Source organism: Drosophila guanche, unplaced genomic scaffold (genome assembly GCF_900245975.1).
Source record: "Drosophila guanche unplaced genomic scaffold, DGUA_6, whole genome shotgun sequence".
NCBI classification, from domain to species: Eukaryota; Metazoa; Arthropoda; class Insecta; order Diptera; family Drosophilidae; genus Drosophila; species Drosophila guanche.
The window spans coordinates 4,330,069-4,342,991 of NW_022995752.1; the positions used below are offsets into that span (position 1 = coordinate 4,330,069).

The following is a 12,923-nucleotide window of genomic DNA, read 5'->3' on the forward strand; positions in this document are numbered from 1 at the left end:
TGGGTGTCATCTCTCTGAGGGTTCAATGTACTCCACATCCCACTCCACTTTGTTAGCCCCCCACTATCTCTAGACAGATACTCTTTTCTGCTGGGTTTTATGACCTATCTACGACTGACCGTTGCAGGTTGCAAAGTGCTGATAAGAGCACTCTATTCAAGCTCCAACTGCTATCATCATTTGTTGATGTTGTGACACAGCTCGCACAGCTGGATCACAAGTGATGATTTCATTCATCCACAAGAGCAAAACAAACAAAAAGAAAGAGATTCAATTGGAAAGAACTCAAACGGAAGTGAAATACACCTTCGCTCATGTTCCCTTTGTTCCCCTGGGAACCGGTTTGAGGTCTAACTGAAATCAAATTTTTAAATTTGAATTTGAATTTTAACCGCCAAAGTCAAACAATGCTAAAAGTTCCTGCAGCGCAGCTTCCCCGAAAACAACAAAAAAAACAGCTGACGATCATAGTACATTAATTTAGGGTGAGGCATGGCAAAAGAGCCTCTCTCACTGCAATTTATTATGTTATAGCAGTAGTGTTTGCACTGTAAATATATATGTAGATACCACATCTACGGTATGTAAATTGTTTTCTGACTATACCACTTCCAAGCTCAATAATTCGAACGGATTCTCCCATATTTTGAAGAGAGAATAGAGATGAGAGTGACGTTTGCCGCTCTCACTGAGCATGCAAGCTTCACCCTACTTCATTCTACTCTGGCGGCCGCTGTTTTAGTTTTCCTTTCTGCTTTATCGTTTCTTCCTTGCCCATTCGCTCAATTTTCGTCGCCGCGATCACAACGAAAGCATACACAAAGCTCACATAATTCCCGTTACAAAACATATAATAAGTTTAACTTGTGCATTTTGTGTTTAATTGTGCCAATTGTGCGTGTGTTAACGTAAACCCTTTGTTTGTGGAGTTAGTACAGAGTGCAGCTTTGTCGTTGGTAAGTTTTTTTAGTGCAAGCAGAATGCAGAAACAACTGCAATCCGGTTTGAGCCGGTGCAAGATCCCTTTTCTCCATTTTGCCCACTGCGCAATTGCAACAACACCTTCACAACCCCCTCTTCTCTGTGCTTTTGTTGTTTGGAAATGAAGTTTGTGTTGCCTTGGCAGCAGCGCTGTTGCGTCGCAGTCGCATTCCCAGTTTTTTCCCCTGTCCCTCTTTGTTGTTCTTATTTGAGGTAATGATCGATGTGCAGTTTTTCTGCGAGTGTTACTGTGTGTGAGTGTTCGAGTGCTAGTGCTTGTATACCCTTTCTAGAATATTTTTGATCTTTGACCCATAAAACAATTGCTACACATTGATATACAGTTCTTGACTACACGCAGTTTATATATCAGAACGGAACGATCTGGGGACTATATCATACATTCATATGTGCACAAATACATACATATGGACATAAATAAGAGCATCTGAAACTGCGGCGCCTGAAGCATTTACTGCTTTTCAGTTTACTGTATTTCTGCCTGTGGCCTGTCACTCCTCTTATTGGCATTGTGCTTTGTTTGCTGTTTGCCGCCGCGGCCTGTTCTTTTCAACAACGGAGTGAAGTGAGCGAGGCAGCGAGAGAGAGCTACAATTGAGGAATGGTTGGAGGGGTACTTGCCGTTTTGTGGATGATCTTGAAATAGAGGTGGAGAGGAGTATGTGTGCCTTTATTTAAGAAATTGTAATACAAGCATTTTAATGTGTAATCAATGTGGTATCAATATCCATTGTGCAGACTTATCGCACTTTACTATTTTCTTCAGTTAGGATATATTTACTTCTATGGAACTCATTAAGGGTATACCCGCGTTCGCATACACAAATGTCCTTTTCTCTCTGTTTTCCCTACTACTGTTGTTGAATCCAATAAGACGACCATTACCAAGTCCATACAAATAACAGGAAAACGGTAACCGTAAGCAAGAAAGGGTGGAAAAAGAAGAGAGCGGAACTGTGGGGAGATTCAGCAGGCAGCAAGAGAAAGGAAGAATGACATCTAGAGAGAGTAAGACAAACAAAGAGGATCCAGAGGTTAACAGCACATTGGTTCACTGCACATTCCCGCCTACTCTGTAGTTATGGCATCTTGTTATGGAGACTCTGTTTGCCATAAATTTCAGTAGCCATAAACAAATCAATGCACGCTGCATAAATCTGTTAACTGTTCATGTGTGTCCTGGTCCCGTCGCAACGCGTGTCTGGGTTTTCTCCCTAAAGGGTAATAAATTAAGTTAAATGAGTGTGCCATAGTACCATTTTTTGTATGGGGTGCGAGCTAGGGCTATTTCTTCAGGTTTGCCATTCTGTCAGCAATTGACTTTAATTGATCTTTGATTGACATCTGACAGGGTGGCGGTTGTTCCTCCACTTTGGTTTGAAATGTTTTTTTTTAAGAATCTGGTTATGGATATGCTTCCCACGCTAAATGTGTAATATAATACACGTTCTAGTTGGCGGTTTAGCTGGAAGTTAAGCAACCCGTGACTTGTGTTTGATTAGCACATTGGGTTTGCATAAGATTTATGAACGGCAACTGGGTTAATATTGTATTTAAACTTATAGACCTTCTAAGAAGAGAAAGAGAGTTCTTATGTACCTTAATCTGAATTTATCTGATTTTCTTGGCATTTTACATATTATTTCTTTCTAATATTTTTATACGTATTCTTTATTTTACAGTACTTCAATTTGATTATCGTGACAAACCCTACATCTTTATCGTATTATTCCTTAACATTCCATTGAAAAAGGAGCGAAAAAAACAATCTAAAAATGGTGAACAATACCGTTGATACCATTGAGGGTAAGTCTTTTTTCTATTCTCAATCTTGTTTCGTGTTGCCTTTCCATCACGGGATTCTCATTACATTTGCGCACTTTTTCATTCATGTGTTTTCATGTTGTTCTGTTCTTATTTCCGAAGTTCTGTTTTTTGCTACGCCAAAAGAAATGCAAGAAAAGTTCAGTTAACTTGAGTTTGTTCGTATTCCGTAAGCGTACTCCCGCGGGTGGCAGCAGCAGCATTGTTGACTGTTCAGAGCTTTGGGAGGAAAATCGCCTCGAAACAATACAAAAGATTGCCACGCCTCGCTGCTTCGTTTTGTATTGTTTCGTAGAGTTTTCCTAGTTTTCCTTTAGATGTTGTTTGCATTTACATAGCAATCATAAAAATGCCGGGTTGAAAAACTCGCGTACAACAAAATTCATGCGCTGTGCACTTTTTCGATTTGGATTTGGCCTGGCCCCATGGAAAATGTATCTGAGTATCTGCTGCTACCAGTCGAGTGGCATAGATTACGCGCCATTGTATCCTAAATACGTTTTATGTGCACTTTTAGGATGCGTGAAACCAGCATGCAGATACGTACTCGTACTCGTACATATAGAGTCACATGGCTTGTCGACTATTTCTATTGGAAAGCCCGTCAAGTGCTTGGGAGAATAGCCATAGCCTGCCTGGAGCACCGAGCTCCGCTCCCATTATCATGTGCATGGCTTTTGTAGTGCGGAAGTTGCCGGCAAAATATGTTTTATGCAGATTTTGTGCAATATTTGATGACAGTGGCGTTGTCAAGGTGGATTGACAGACAGGTGTGTGTGTGTAGCGCTGTAAAGGCAAAACCCATGAGATACTTTTTATTGTGCAACAGCTTATATAATATTACTGGTTGAGATATGTATGGCTATTGAAATGGGGAGCACAAATGAAAATTGTAAAAATATATATGTAAAAGTATCTTTCAGCTGCAAGTTTCTATACAGATGGAAAATTTTTCATATATATGGTTGCTGGTTATTATTTGTAAGGAAAATAAAGATATCATTGAAATATAAAAATATCTCTTAGATAAAACATTGTTTTTAATAAACATATGTATGTACATACATTTGTAAAATGCAATTTGAATGCACTTATTTAAGTTTGTTTTTATACCCGGTACTCGAAGAGTAAATAGAGTATATTGTATTTGTGGGGAATAACGGTTGTATGTAACGCACAGAAGAAAACATTTCCGGCCCCATAAAGTATATATGTATTCTTGATCAATATCAATAGCCGAGTCGATTGAGCCATGTCTGTCTGTCCGTCCGTCCGTCCGTCCTTATGAGCGCCTGGATCTCAGAGACCATAAAAGCTAGAGCCACCAAATTTTGCATCCAGACTTCTATATGCTTACACTGTTACAAGTGTATTTCAAAAATGAGCCACTTCCCAAATCTACAATTTTGAAGATAAAAGAAAACTAAAACCATTCCGTAGGGAATGACCATATCTACCAGATCACCAAATTGGGATCCGATCGGATCATTATTAAAGCCACAATGGAGAAATTAATTTCCAGTGGCTAAACCCACCCTGTCCCGCACCTTTTGTTGTTCTTTTCACATTCTCTTATTCACACTCTGCTTCTGCTTCACTCGGCCTCTGCCTCTGCCTACTTTTAAGCCACCCCGTCCCGCAGCTTATATTTGTTTTTTTTTTTTTGTGTGCGGCCAATGCCTCTGCCGCGAGTGTTGGTGTGAGTAGTGTTGTTGATGTAGATGACAGATGAAGAAAAAATGTAAAATTTGACAAATAACCGCTAAGGGGCAGATGTAGTACTGAGTGCCGGGTATAAAAGTTGTGACGCGTAAGAAGCGTCTCACACGTCCCTTCTCGTTCATATTTAAATTGATATCTACACCCAAAACATTTTATACACCTCTCAAACGCACCTTTAGGTAATAAAATGTCTCTTATATATGTCAGTCTACCAATGCAAAATCATACAGCAGAACAGCTGAAATACACACAAAAAAGTATATATTTTTCAGCTTTTCCCATTCAAAATGCACAACCAAGAGCAAGACTGGAATTTTGTGCGAACATTTCCTACTACCACATCTTACATCCGTACATCCGTACAACTGCCTATTATATTTAACTGCTGTTGATGGTGATTTACGCCCTATGGCTGTACAAATTACCGCCTCGAACAGTCCGCCCCCGCCAATCTCTCTCTCTCTCTCCCTGACTGGCTTTCATGACTTGCCGAATTATGACACTGGCATTGCATTGCATTGCATTTATGTATTGTGAAATGATGAGGGGTTGTTGAACTCCACCTGCAGCTTATGCTCGTTAGTTGCTAGTTTTCTTTTATTTTTTGTTGGGCTAATGGCTCACGAGTTGGCTGACAGTTCCGCCTAACGTTTAATGCTATGGTGGATAGAGGCTCCCCCAGCCACTTTATAGCCTGCAATTCCTTTGGTAGTCGCATTTAATTAAACTATTTCCCCCATTGATTGTCAAGAGTTTTGTAGAAACTAAACTGTCGTAAAAATTGATTGCTTCGGAGAGCAGAAAAGTTTTCTGTCAGGTTCAAGTTTTCCTTGAACCTTCGATTCGCTCTGTATGTGTGTGGGGGGAAAATAAATTTATTTCAGAATTTATTGTCGTGTATTTCGGAATTGAAGTCGAATGTGAAGTAGTTTTGCAGCTGCAGTTTGCCAGACTCAGATAAAATCCGAGGGTTGAGGTTCATTGAGCAACTAAATCGGATTCGGAACTTCTCTAATACAGCGCATCCTTTCTACTACGACATCAAGTACGAGTACTACACAGACACAGGCGGCAGACTCGAGTGGAATTTTAATTTTCTGGCAATTGATTTGACCCCAAAGTCTGGTGCTTCTGGTGCTACCCGTTCCTATTGCAAACAAATCTCTGATGAGGCAGAATTCCTAAATAGGTCATTGCACACACAAAGTGTTGCATACTTGGTGGCGTGGCCAGGACAAATTAAGATGACAGCAGCATTGATAAGCAGCGGTATTTTATGGGCAACGGTTAGAGATGGAAAGAGCGTCACGGCAATGGGGAGGCAGCGAAACCTTAGAGATGAACAGAGGAGCATTCCCAAAGTCACAGTCTCGGGTTAACTTTTCGAATTCCATTTCCAAATCACTCTTCTTGGAATCACTTTTCACTGTCTTCCCAAAAAGCAAAAATTCCAGCAACTGTGTCACATATTTTTCTACGCTCTCATCTCTATCCAAGCACTCAGGAGTTACGCCCCAGGACCGACCGGGCGCTCTCGCAGGGGAAAAATCTCAAATATGCATGGACGCCTGCAAATAGGCAATGCTTTCTGCGTGTGCCACGTACAGCGCGCTTGAATTTATTATTGTCTTCGCTTCGAATTTATATGATAATGTATACAGACGGCTGGTTGGACCGTCGTGCGCCGCTCGAGCGGAATAATGATTGCAGACCCCTCTGGAACGCCTCGCGCCCGGTGCGTTGACAAAGTTGTTCTATTTCTGGGGAACATACCCACAACGACACAGTCGATAATCACGTGTAAATTACTCAGGGACCTCCACGCAGATATATGTATTTTCTGGCCCCCGGTCTGGCTGTAAATTTTGCATGATTTTATTTACCTTTGTGCGGGGGTCTTGTCGGTCTGTCTGTCGTGTCGTTTTTGGCTTTTCAATTTCTTGTGCTGCGTCCTGTAACGAGGATGAGGAGGAGGAGGACGACGACGACGACAGGGCCTATTAAAAAGTCATTTTATTCTCTTTCTCTCTCTCTCTTCTCTCTTTATCTCTCTCGGAATATTCAAAAGTTTTTGCCTTCATAATTTTATGACTCTGCTGCGAAGTCTTCAAGCAGGACGACTTACCCAGGCATTGTGTTGTGCTACTTTCTGCTTGTTGTGTGCCAAAAAGAAAGATATATCCTAGTAGATGACAGTTGCAGTTGCAGTTGTTGCTGCGTGTAAAGGCTTAAAAGGCTTTTCCTCAAGGAGTAACTGGAGCATAAAGTAAACACAACTCAAGCTGCGAGATTTGTATGTATTTTGTGTGCTGGCACTGACAGCAGATACGACCTAAATCGATTAAACATTTAACTAAATGAAATTCATTTTGCTTGAATAAATAAGGAAAATGCATGCAGTGTAATTTTATGGAAAATATTAATTTTGTATAAAATTTATAAGATTAGAAATAATGGCTGGGTGAATTCTTAAAAATCTATGAACACAATCTAAGTGCTGTAATCTGTCTTTGAGGTTTAGCTCTTCTTATTTATCTGTGAGACTGTTGAGTATTTTCAAGCTTTAATTCGAGACCTAATCTACTTATTTGTTGACCCTAATAAGCGACTAAAAGTATTTGATCTGTGAAATAAGCAAAGAACTTAACATGTAGAAAATATTTGTGGCTCATGGAGAAATCTGCTCACGTAACGTTTATCTTGGATTAATAATGGAACATCATTATAATTTTTGCACATAATGCCACACCCACAAAGAGGAGATACAGATACAGGAGATATGAGACACACATTCGTAGCATTAAAGCACTTGGGGACTTGCTCTTAATGGAACTTTTTTACGCACACAGGAGGAAGGATGGTATGAATGGATGGGGTATCCATAGGGGGATTGGTGGTGCTGCCGCTGCTGATGCTGTTCAAAGAGCACATAATAAGCAAGAAATCTGTTGCTCCATCTATCTGCCAGGATCTGTGTGTGTTTGGCCCTATGTGGGTGTGTGTTTGTTTCTGGTGTGTGTCTGTGGCAAGGGACTTGGGATTATAATCAAAGTTCTTTCTTTCTGTCTCTCTCTATCTCTGTGTCTCTCTGTCTCTTTTACTGCTGCCTATCAAAGGGCGAAACAGAGCGAAAGAGGAAAAATTCACAAATGCAACCAGTTGCTGTTGCTCGGAAACCCACACACACACATACGCTCACACAACTTTTTGCCCGGGAAAACGCTAGAGTGCACTATGGGGCATTTGACCACTTGTTCTGGCCAAAACCCATTCTTCAAACGTACCTGAAATAATATATTGTATTATATGTAGTGCAAAATTTAACAGAGCTTACCACTGTTAAGTTTGCCGCTTTTTAACAGATCTGTAAGCAAGCGAGTAACAAGTTCTGTTAGTACGAAAATTATTTCATGCGACCTTAGAATAATATAAAATTTAAAATTCAACAATTTAAGTGAACTTTTTGGTACTTTTGGATTAAATGGTCCTTATATTTTGCGTATTCCCAAGTATAAATTTGTAACGAAAAGTTTTCTTTGCATAGGCTTACAAAAAGACTGACACCTCTTGGCAGCATAAGACTTAATGCAAAATGAAGAGTGTTCAATTATTGTTAAATGTTTTGCTTAAGAATGTGCATATTTTGGTGCACTTTCTCTGCAATTACAGTTTTTAGGCCGAAACCTAAGGCTTGGAAATTTAGAGTTGTTTGAACTGTTGAACTCAGTGAAAAAGAAAATAGCAAAAGATTATGTTTGAGAACGATAAGGGATCTTCCAAAATAAAAGTAAGAGATATTCGGAACCGTTTTTCAAAAACAAATCGAAAGGAAATGTGTAGATTGGCTTAATTCGTGTACAATCGTACAACTATAATAAAGTGACACTTGCAATGTCTCTCCACTGACATGCAGTTATCGTTTCCTTTGGAAGTGATAAATTTTTGCCACGTAAAGTGGTAACATTCCCCCTAGTGGAGTGGAAGGAACGATGCATGTAGGTCCTCCACTCTCGAAGGACTTTAAACAACAAATGAAGCTGAAGATGAAATATGTTCTACATCATAGAGGGACAAAGGAGGGGGTGCTGGTAGGGGGGAGAAAAAACTCAACCTCAAAAAGTCACTTGTGCGACGACGACATAATTAGAAATTGCGAAAACTGCAAACAAAACTTCTAACTACTATCTGCGTCGCCGGAGCTGCTGCTGCTGCTACTGCTGCTGCTTCCTTATCTACTTTTACCTATTCTTCTTCCATTTCTTTCTTATATAGTACATACCTCCCTTTAGGTACAGATATGACACAACAGTCGGAGAGACAGATGTAGAGAGTGAGAGAGCGACACACAGCGACACGATGCGTTAGGCATTGCAAATGAGCTTTTGAATAAGTTTATGCGTGGCATAAAAGCGTGGTAATTTATGTTGTGTTACTTAAAGTTCAACTTAATACAAAAACTAAATAAATAAAAAATATAGAAAATATTAATAGTCAACGAAATTGAAAGAAACAAAAAAATAATACAAATAAATAAAATAATAAGTGAATTTAAATTAGATAGCAAATAATAATATATTAATATATGTATATTGCTTATTTATCAAAATTTATTTTACTTTTTAATATTTATTATTAAATTATACAGCTTATCAATTTAAAACCGCTCTCCAGATCTTAAGAAATCTATGAAAATTTTAAACAAGGAAAATTTCAATAGCCAAAAGTCTCCCCAAAAATTAATATATCACCTCAAATTATTCCGAATTTTCACCGTGTAAACTTGAATTATTATCCATTTTCTGTAGAGCTATAGGGCCACAAGTTTGTTGCAGGAGCATCAGGACCAGCTGCAGACAAGTTTAGACATGTTTGCAACAAGCGGAGGCAGCAGAAGCAGCAGCAAAGGATTTTTCCTTAGACGTTGACATTTGTGCGGACCCTCCGACATGACCGGAATAGATAATTATTTATAGTAGTCGGCGGAGCCAGGGCCTTAGCCAGTCCGTGTCTCTGCAGACGAATCTTGAGTTGGGGAAACACCCTTCTTCCTTCCCCCTCTACCACGCACTCACGTTATCCTTCGGTTGCATTCCCGCTTCGCTGGCGGTTCAACTTTTGCGTGTGGAAGTTGTCCAAAAGTAATTCAATTTAAGTTTCATCTGCGTTTTGCCCCCAAACAGAAATGCAGACATTCAGCGTTTAAAGGTTATGTCTGAATTATACTTCTTGTTGATAATTTTCACGTACCTTTGCACTCTCTTTCGCCATTGATTCTCCCTGCTCATGCCTCTTCTTTGCTAGTAATTTTCTTTGCACTGCTTAAATCTTAAGCTGGGGATTTTTACAGCCAAAACATTAACATTTTATGACCTGTAAAGTGTAAACGGAACTACTAGCAATGGAATTGGTTCCTGTAAACCGACAAAAATAGAGATTTAAGAATCCTTTTTATGGAAGTGCAAAGGTTCATGCAAGAGTTTATTGAGATTTTGATTGATTTATTTCAACAACCATCTTCCAGCTAAACCCTTTTCTGTATAAACCTTTTCAACCACAACAAACCCAATAACATATCCCAAAACTATTAGAAAATCCCACAACAATCCCTCCTCACACTCAATTTATGAGTCTAGAAAATAAACTGCAACACAGGACACAGCACTTAATTTGCCAAATGAATTTGCTTATAAAATCTACAGCCCATTTTCCTCCTTTTCAATCCCAAAACAATCAAATGAAAATTGAGTAAGTAATAACCTAAAGGACGCTGAAGGATTAAGCTGCAGATTAATCAAATTTTGTGCCAACACAGACGAAATAAAAAAAGAGAGAAGGGGATCCTCTTGATTGTCAATTAAAAACGGAATAGAATGGCAGGACAGGACAGGACACCTAATGAATGGCGGGAGCTATGGGAATCAAGGATTGGCCTGTGGCAGGCGGCACATGGCAGCTGCCAGATAGCAAAGGACTTCTACTCAGCCTTTCCAAATAGATTTATAGAGTCCTTGGCTACTCGCTCGAGAGAGAGAGAGAGACCGCGGTGAACCAATTGTTGCATTTGTCCTGCGAACCGGCAAAAGGGGTTGGAATTGAATTGTTGGCAATTTGTTTGCACCCCCAGGAGATGGGGGCCAAAGGAGGTGTTGTCTCTGCTGCAGATGGGTGAAAGTGGGCGAAAGGTGGGAGGAGGCAGGCAGGCTGTGGGGAACGGTCTCTCGATGGATGCGGTGGCTCAGGTCTTGGGGCAATTTGTTTAGTATCTTTGTTCGCATAATTGCCCGCACAATGCCATGCCACACGGAATTGAAATGGAGAATCGAGTTTGCGCGAGTGTGAAGAGCCTTAATTAAAAAGCTTTTAAAGCCAAGGATAGGCGCAAGGCACACACACACAAACACACAGACTGGCCTCTGACCCTTTTGGCCTTCCGCACGATTTGTTTTAGGGTGGTATGGGGTGTGGGTGAATGAATAATTGTGGGGGAGCACATTCAAGCGTGATTTTGGAATAAATTTCCATCATTTTGGTAGGCATTTTGATAGTCATTTTGTATCTGTCTGTATCTTGAAATTTGTTAAGCGGGTTTTTCTAATGAATTTTATCCCAGATTTAGAGTTCGCAAAAGGTGCAAAAACCCAATTGACAGTTTATAAAAAGTAGACAGCTCTATTAATCAATATTCCGCATCCTTTTAATATGGAAAACACTTTTCGCTGCTACTCCATTTAAGCCGCTCTCGATTAACAGAATACTATTCCTTCCTTTTGCTTCTGTTTGTCATTCATTCATCACTTGTTGCCTTTTTAAGCCAAAGTAAGCGGATAAATGTTGATAGCAGCAGCAGTCACAAGACCCCGGTAATCGACGGCCGTCGACTAATGGCCAATTAATGGCATTTAAATGCGCTCACGTAATGCCCTGCCTGCCAGTCGGGAAGAGAGGAGATGTGTCGGAAAAAGAACTTTTGAATATTTTTGGTACCACAAAAACCATAAACAGAAAACGCCAACGGGAATATTTTTGGTACCACAAAAACCATAAACAGAAAACGCCAACGGGAATGTAGGTCCAAGACCAGGCAGCGATAGCGCCGGCCGGCAGCTTGGTCAACAGCAATCAAATGGTCATAAATTTGTTGCCAAATGTCGTAAAGCCTCCCTTCCACTCAATGCCCCAACAAAAAGTTCCCTGAAGCAGGGAAAGATTGCTACAGGTAATTACAAAACCATAACGCGCGCCAAATGTCACCGCAAAATGTGCGGTCAGTGTTTCTGGGCCATCAGGCAGGACACCCCACCACACCACACCATTCTCTGCTGCTGCTGCTGCTGCTGTGGCATCATCATCAGGAATCGCTCGAAAACGATTTTCCCGGCTTTTCCGTTGCATAACTTTTGAGTGTTGCAAGCGCAGTGCGTGCCAGTGCGCAGTTTCGCATTGGAAAACACGAGTTCAGGTTCACGTTGAAACATTTGACACGCTTGACATTAACGGTCCGGCCCGGTCATTACCAATGCCATTTCTGGCCAAAATGGCAGGTATATTTGGCAAAAGAGTGGTCAAGCAATCAGTGGGAAGGTTGGGTCTTTATTGAATATTTATTTTATTTGAATAAATATTTCCCCCGAAAATTCTGATCTAAATTTGGGCAAAAATTGCGGAAATTAACACAAAATTACGTTAATCTGTGACAATTGCTGATGGTGGAAATAAATGTTGCTGGTGAGGGAAATAGTGTCAAAAAAAGCTGCCAACTGCTGCCGAAAATCAAAGAGAGAAAAGAAGAAAGCTGCCAACTGCTGTATAAAGGGCACACAGTGTTAAAAATATCTGCCAACTCCTGCAATAAGTAACAAAAAACTCATCCAACTCCAGCCTTTGGTCAACCAAGTGTACACGGAATGGCATTGTCCTTTCCACATTTACATTATTTATGCACTAGACTTGAGAGAAACCCGCTTTGGCAACTGCAGCATTCTGAAAGATGAATCACCCTTCAAGCGGGGTTTTTCCCCGAGAAAATTGATTTTGAGTTTATGGACAATTTGTTCGATGATTTCGCGAGTAATGTAGGCAACACTTTGGCCTCCGCCACACAATCAACAGGCAATACGGAAAGAAAAGCCATTCGCCAGCATTACGTGGAGAATCGCATTTGTAGTGGGGCATAAGAAACAATTGGAATTGCAACTGCCACACGACACGGCAGCAGTACGCGCAGCAAATGCACTGTGGTTAGCCGCAGAACCAGGCGAGAACGGGAAAACTTAAACCATCATTACAAGTCGCCTAAAACGTTGCAACATACTAGCACAACGTTGCCACACAGAAGCGCAGAAGAAGACAGAGAGAGGCAAAGACCTACATAAAAC

General features: G+C 40.5%; 1 protein-coding gene across 1 annotated transcript in view; it reads left to right on the top strand.

Annotated features, from left to right (window-relative positions):
• Window positions 1–798: 798 nt before the first annotated feature.
• Window positions 799–12,923, top strand: part of LOC117588027 (stathmin) — a 74,516-nt gene continuing 62,391 nt past the window's right edge. The window contains exons 1-2 of the mRNA XM_034279071.1: window positions 799–956; window positions 2,685–2,808. Coding sequence (XP_034134962.1) covers window positions 2,778–2,808 — 31 coding nt within the window. The 5' untranslated portion in view covers window positions 799–956; window positions 2,685–2,777. The remainder of the gene's footprint in view (window positions 957–2,684; window positions 2,809–12,923) is intronic.